A 7123-nucleotide genomic window follows, 5' to 3' on the forward strand; every position below is an offset into this window, starting at 1 on the left:
AAAAATAAAAATAACATTATTATTACCCTTTAATGTGATATAAATCCAAAAATTATTGAAGGGATATTCCTAGCGTATTGAACTTAAAGGTGGAAATACCTTTTAATAAATTTAAGGAAATTTCTCAAATACGGCTAATTAAATAACATGAATGGTTTTTATGATATAGAATATTTTCCCTATAAGATAAAAAAGCTATGGTTGTACATTAGCGTTGGAATTCCACTGCGTACTTGTGTTGGATACCATATCATTCACGTAATATTAAATAAATATATAACTAAGCAATGGCCAATAATATTAATATATCATGGTCATGGATGCATTCTTGAAAGAAACACAATAATATAATATAAACACATCTTTTTAACCTTAAACACGTTTTACAGTGTCTATCTATCTCGTATATATAGCAGTATAGGTAAATTCAATTATTTTTCATAATTGAAATTAAATTAAGTAAAATAATATCAATAATTAGCCATTTGCCCATGCCTAAAGAAATAATGATGTAATCCACACAATAAAGGTTAAATGATAAATATCTTGGAACTTATTTTAGTATGTTATCTAAATAAATGAAACTAACGTGTAACCATAATGGATAAGATGCCCAAGAAAGGTGAACAGAAAAAGAAATTGCTTCCCAATATTCCTGCACTATAGAAGTGGAGGGAGCATTGGGTTCAATTCAATTCAATGCAATTCTATTCATATATTTCTGCTTCAATTTCAATGTTATTATTTATTATGGCTAAAAGCTATAGCTTTATTCATCAAAGTACCTTTCCTTTGGTGGTACGCGTGGCACTTTTATTTAAAACCAGGTTGCGTAAAGAGACCTTATTAGAAGAAAATTCCAAATTTTCTAAATGTTATGACTACCAACTATTTTAATTAAGAGATGGTTACCAATAATTTGAAGCCAAAAATCTATTTTAGCAGCTTTCAATGTTTGAATAATTGTTACCAATACTTAAATAAGATACGCAAAAGTGAAAACATAAGTAGTCTATTTACTTTTGGTTTGGATTTTTGTCCCACAGGATAGTAATCAATATCAATCAGTGTGGTATAGCTTTATAATTTAAAATATTTTGAATACTAAAATGGAAATGGAAGCCATTCATCATTCATGAGGTTTGAATAAGGAAAATAAAAGCACCACTATTAATTTTGATGTTTGTAGGGGTATTTGTGATGCGATTTAAATCGACTTAAAAAATAAATATTCGATATAAAATATATAATTTGTTATAATTTAGACCGAGTTGGTTTGATTTTATTTTTAAATTTAATTTAATTTGATCTAAACTATTAATTTTGAATTTGATCGATTTATTCGAGTTAAAAAATATAAAATTTAGAGGAGTGCTAGAAGGCTAGCAATTTTTGTATTTTGTAACCATCAATTGACCATCAATAATCCTTTTAATGGTGTGAGATTACATCTAATGGTGGGAGATCACTCACTTTTCTTTTGATGGTTAAATACTGGCCACAAAACACAAAAATTGCTGGTCTCCTAGACTTTTCCTAAAATTTAATCTAATCTAAATTAATATTATTTTGATCAATTTTTAATTTAAATTAGATTGGATTAACAATTTTATTTTCATACCCTAATCGGTTGTATTAATCTTGTTTCTAATCCTATGTATCACATCTGTTTTGGAAACTTCTATCATGTTCACACAAGTTTAAAGCATTCCATATACAAACAAAACAAGTTTACTCATACACGTAATTAAAATATGAAAATTCTTAGTTAAAATCATTGATTTGATAAACTCTATCTTTTTCTTGCCCTTTAATGGATACACTTGTGATATAAATATCCAACAATATCCAATACAAGAATGCCACAACACATCAAAAGAAAATTAATTTCAAGTCAAAAATCTACTTCTCTTTTAGGAAAAAATGAGTGTTTCCAATGAATAAATCAATGAATTATATGATACAAAATACATCTAATATGATTAAAGGTAACACTGACAAACACTCATATATCTTAAAAATTTAAATAAGCTCAAACCTCAGATTCATGAGTAACCAAAAGAAAGATTGGTAACTATGTACTATATTCTACTCACAGCATCTTGGTTGATGTTCTGTTTGCAGTTTATCCCAAAGGCACAGCACCAACCGTGGGCTTTGATAATGGGCAAGTACATAATTTGATTCACATCCAACATTGTAAAACCTCTCATCATTTTCATAATGAACTTCTTTGCCACCATTCTTGAATTGTTCAATCCATATTCCCATGGCAACATCTTCTAATTTAAAGAGCTAAGAATAAACATATATAAAAAAACTTTGGGCAGTTAGTTAAATGAAGACACTCTTACATTAAATAAAGTGTTTGGAAGAAGAAATTATACAAATTTATTTTGTATTTGATAAGAATATATTGAGTGATGTAATAGAAGAATAACCTCTTGAACACAAGTACACAACTTAAAACAATACAAATATACAATGATGACGATTTTCACAAATTCACCTGTGCTAGAATATATTTAGGATATTATAAATTTATATAGAATTTAGGTATATCTCCTATTAATTTTTTATTTATTTAGTTTGATATTAGGTTAATTTCATCATTAGGATCAGATTGTATTATTGGCCTATAAATAGACATTTTCCATAGTACATTCACAGAAACAATAACATCTGAAATCTGAATCTCATTTTTATTTTTGAGTTACTATCATGAATGCTAACAACCTGAATCTAGTTTAGAGTTTAAATCAATTTTAAGCTCCATTTGATTTTAGAGAAGTAAGTCCTTGGTGATGTATGCTTAAGTTTTTACTTAATCCTTAAATTTAAGAAGATGGCAACCATTTAACACGTCCATGGAAAAAAAAAACCTTAAGAAGCATATCCTTTTACTATGCAAAAGAATGAAAGATTCTACAGTAACTCAATGAGCATATAAGCTTTTAAGTTTCCATTCCATCATGGTAAACAGAACTTCTAACCTGGAGTTTTCTTTCCTGGTGGCCATTGACAATGAATTTCGCTATGTCTCGGGAGATTACATAGCCAGGACCATGAGCCCATGGTGGGTATGTATCATATGGCCATTCCTGAAACAATAGTAACAAAAACAAATAGATAAATAAACCCAAAAAAAACTTGGAGGGGAAACTGCTAATGTAATTTATTAGTAGCAACATGCAGAGGTCAATACCTTCTCACTGATGTACCATTTGCTTTCTTTATCCCTCTCAGGTGACGATTTAGAAGAGATGAGGCCGAACAAAAGACCATTTGATGGCTTTCCTTTGAGGCTAGAAAGCACTTCATCTATCCTAACAAAAGCATCATCATCTGTTTTCATGATGTATTTAGATGGCATGACTTTAGTCTGCATGTTTAATACCAAAAACATATATCAAGTAGCTTATAGAAAGTAAAGACCAAAAGAAGATAGAGCAAGATGGATATATCAAGTAGCTCTACTTACCCCCATAATGCAAATTGCAATTGTCTTCAAAGTAATCAAACTATAATAATCAACAAATGGCATTAATTGAATATCCCCATATGCTTGAGATTCACTCCACAACTCAAAGTTAACTCTATTGTTTTTGTGCTGCATTCAGATAGATAATGAATGTTACCTAGGAGATTTTTATCAAAATGTATAGATTTACTTTGGCAAGTGTTAAATAAATGCATCACTTACAAGCCCAATGAAAAATCGGACAGCAACTTCTCCAGAACGTACAGCCTCATATTGCATCCAAGACCTCCTCAGCGCCATTCGGCGCTCAAAGTTATTTCCAGTAGAGAACACTCCAATCAACAAAACAAGCTTTTTCCTGGTGATAGAAGGAGCCTTCAATTTATCAACATCAACTAAATCGCTATCTTCCATAACGGGTAAGCCTTTTGCCAGGACAGATAAGAGATTTAGGCTGCCTGCTACTTTAACATTGTTGACTAGCCATGGTTCAAGCTTCTGCATCACAAAAAGTCTAAGGTTGGAATAATAATTCTTCTCTTAAAAAAGAAAATGTTTTTTCAGTAGCATCACTCCTCCCATACCTTACCTCCCTGTACGCAAAAGAAGTTTCATGCCTTCCATTAACAGTCATATGAAATCCCTCTGAACCAACCCACAATGTGGCAGTGAAAGGATTCCCCTCAGCAAAGGGGAAATTACCAGTTCTATGTGCACTTTCTGAGGAAACATTAGCAGTTATATCACTAGTAGGTTGACCCACATTTACATTGTCTTCGTTGTTACTTCCGACTTGTACATTGCAGAGAGCAAATCCATCAACTACAAGATACAGTAATATGATTTAGAATTTTCTGCAAGCCTCAAACTTAAGATATTGCATAATAGCAAAGGAAATTAAAAAGACACTGGTTTTATATGATTGGAGTGTTACAAACTTCGTGTGTAAGAATTGCAACTGGAGCTGTAGCCTACTGATGGATGGAAAAGTCATCTATGAACATTATACTGTCCAGGTAGTTAAAAATGCTTCTTATTTACTATATTTCCAAGGTGAACATAATTATTTAACAATTAAAGGTCTATAATGGATCATTATTTAATGGTGAAAACTTCTTGATAATAAAAAAACATCTTACGAAATGTACCTTTCTGGTTAGCAGAACCGCGAGCAGGACACCTTTCCTCTTTTCCCCACCCAAAATTACTAGTCCATGTATTTTGAACTATATATGGTTCCTCAGTCATGTTATCTTGAGGAACTCTTATGTTGTAATATAAGATGATTGGAGGATTTGGCTTCTCTTCAAGCTCTTGTCCAATAAGGTCAATTTGAAAGCTGCTATTCCCATTAGGGATGCCAATAATTGTAATAGAAGAATCTTCAACCAAACCGCAAGGGAGCTCGAGAGTGATTCCACTGCCTGATATTGTCTTACCAAATGTGGTCACAGAGAATGGGCAGTTTTGATTTTCTGGGCTTTCTGTATTATTAATCCTAGAAACTTTGTCTTCTTCAACCATAGACAGCAGTTTTTTCCATGTTACAGAAGCTTCTTTAACTCCTTGAGCAGTTTCAGGCAGCGCATCCGACCTCGAAAGCAAGGAATGCAAGTAAGACCATACAATCACAGTATTCATCTCTCTTTCAGTTAAATTTTTCATGCCATACAGATCATCAAGCCCGTCGACATGAATCAAATGTGGCCTTTCTCTTGGTACCAGCGGTACTCTTTTCTGTTCCACCTTAGATGAGTTAACAGGAGGAGCACTGCTACCACCGTTAACATAATCATCTACTACCTGTTGGTTATGAAAGAAATTATATGCTGATTGTTTTGCTGACTGTTTCTGTGGCTGAAATCCTTTATACCCGTACAGGAAAACCAACATCATAACTAGAGTCATGATCAACAAGCCTCCATACCACTTCTTCATTTTCAGCAAACCTTGAATTAAATGTAGCCGTTTCTGTAGACACATAAATCAAATAACTTTGACTACAAGATTATTAAAAGAGTCACACCAACTAATTTATAGAGTTCAAGTCACATGCATAGCAAAGAACCAGTGATCAGGCTGAACTCTGACTAGCCCTCATTACATGCCCTTTGCATGACAGTAATGGAAAAGATGTCATGTCAACAATTTCAATATTCACACCTCATCTCAAAGATTCAAATACCATAATAAGGCATGGTACATGAGCTTATGCACATGAGAGTGTCATGAAACCACTCTCCCTGAACTCTAGACTTTCCTTCTCTTTCGTTTGCCTTATGTTGAAATTTTCTTTTAGGGGGTCAACAAGGATTGAATTCCTGAGCTTTTGGTCATATAAACTTTATATCATGTCATAAAACCACTTATCAAAAAAGCTTAAACTAATAGAAAGAGGCATATAAATAGTTATAAAGAAACCTATTCAAATGCTGAAAATGTATTCTAAAGTATAAACACAACTTACACTAATAGTAACTAATTTCCTAGGCAACAGTGGACAGAATTCAGATTATTGAATGTTTTGAATCTTAATTGACCCAGTTTGACACTTCAGTTTCTTTTTGTCCAATGTAGGGCTACATGTAAGTTAACCTACACATACATATTCATGTTGCAAAATGTTAAATGGAAGTAAAGTAAAGGCTACCAATATTTGAGTTCCTATGTGTACAGACCCAATTCAAATTAACTTTTTTGGGGCATGAATAATTGAATATCGGATTTTTTTCTTAGTAAAGTTAGTAAAAGCGCAAAACCCGCAATACGGTTATAGTATGTCAACTACAAATCTACACATTTCAAATATCAAGACAGCCAATAAGTTATAGCTCAAACGGCATAGTCTCTCCATACTCTTAAATTAAGAGGTTGCGGGTTCGAGTCTCCTATCTTTGGTAAAAAAAAAAAAAAAAATATCAAGACTATCTTTCGGCACCAGAAAGAAAAAGGAAAGAAGAAAAATCGCATCTTGGACGAGAGAGAGACAGAGAGAAGGAGCATAAGCAGAATCGAAAGGAAGGAAGAATAAAAGATTTGAAGTTGAAGAAGAATTCACCCAGAAACTCAGTGGTGACTCACCATTGAATTGAGTTGAAGCTGCGAAGTTGCGTCAGAGAAGGTGAGTATGAGGTATGAGAATGAGAGTGAAGGTGAAAAACATCAGTTGCAATTTTTCAAAAGCCCTTATTTATTTCTCATTATTTTCTGTAGCATGTACTTGAATATAGTAAAAGACTAAAACTAAGCTAAAGTAGTACCATGATTTGGTCGGAATCTAAGCTAACGCCGGCAAGGGATGTGCGGTGCGCGGTCGTTGTCGGTAACAAAACACAACGCAATTAGGTAGGTAATAATTATTTGGTGAATAGGGACAGTTTTTCCCCACACTATTTTTGGTCGTCTGAGTGACAGTTGAGACCGGTATGAGTATGGAACTAAAAACTAATTAATGTTTGATTACATGAAAAAACAAAAATTAAACCTGCAATATCTGATCTGAGAAGATTAACATAAACATTTTGTATATTCCTACACGATCGACTTGTACAAGTGTTTGGTGGTGGTGTTTTGTATTTATAAGCCTTCTCCTTTTTATCCTCCTAAATCTATCAATATTATGTTTTTTTCTCTGTTTATAAC

General features: G+C 32.7%; 1 protein-coding gene and 1 long non-coding RNA gene across 8 annotated transcripts in view; one reads left to right on the top strand and one right to left on the bottom strand.

Moving 5' to 3' along the window:
- On the bottom strand, positions 1893–7068 carry LOC107639603 (hydroxyproline O-galactosyltransferase GALT3). Of its 7 annotated transcripts, XM_021105523.1 has the most exons (9): positions 6563–6735; positions 5645–5823; positions 4630–5452; positions 4066–4303; positions 3704–3995; positions 3482–3610; positions 3206–3382; positions 2994–3101; positions 1893–2295 (listed from the first exon to the last, which is right to left on the bottom strand). In XM_021105523.1, the coding sequence occupies exons 3-9, from the start codon at positions 5417–5419 to the stop codon at positions 2089–2091; spliced, it is 1941 nt and encodes a 646-aa protein (XP_020961182.1). In that variant the 5' UTR covers positions 5420–5452; positions 5645–5823; positions 6563–6735; the 3' UTR covers positions 1893–2088. The 7 variants fall into 7 exon arrangements, with proteins under 7 accessions (XP_020961182.1, XP_020961170.1, XP_020961172.1 ...); XM_021105511.1 differs by lacking the exons at positions 5645–5823; positions 6563–6735 and adding an exon at positions 6966–7068; XM_021105513.1 differs by lacking the exons at positions 5645–5823; positions 6563–6735 and adding an exon at positions 6966–7066 and having other exon boundaries at positions 3704–3979; positions 4071–4303.
- Positions 6397–7123, top strand: part of LOC110263752 — a 3466-nt gene continuing 2739 nt past the window's right edge. The window contains exon 1 of the long non-coding RNA XR_002349581.1: positions 6397–6602. This is a non-coding gene — a long non-coding RNA (uncharacterized LOC110263752). The remainder of the gene's footprint in view (positions 6603–7123) is intronic.

The sequence above is a fragment of the Arachis ipaensis genome, chromosome B01, assembly GCF_000816755.2.
Source record: "Arachis ipaensis cultivar K30076 chromosome B01, Araip1.1, whole genome shotgun sequence".
NCBI lineage: Eukaryota > Viridiplantae > Streptophyta > Magnoliopsida > Fabales > Fabaceae > Arachis > Arachis ipaensis.

Coding starts and splice junctions, on each gene's coding strand:
- LOC107639603 (XM_021105511.1), bottom strand. CDS start 7,001: ATGTTTATGTTAATCTTCTCAGATCAGATATTGCAG. Junction 4,304..4,629: donor CGGTTCTGCTAACCAGAAAG/GTACATTTCGTA, acceptor TGTATCTTGTAG/TTGATGGATTTGCTCTCTGC. Junction 3,996..4,065: donor TTTGCGTACAGGGAGGTAAG/GTATGGGAGGAG, acceptor TTCCAACCTTAG/ACTTTTTGTGATGCAGAAGC.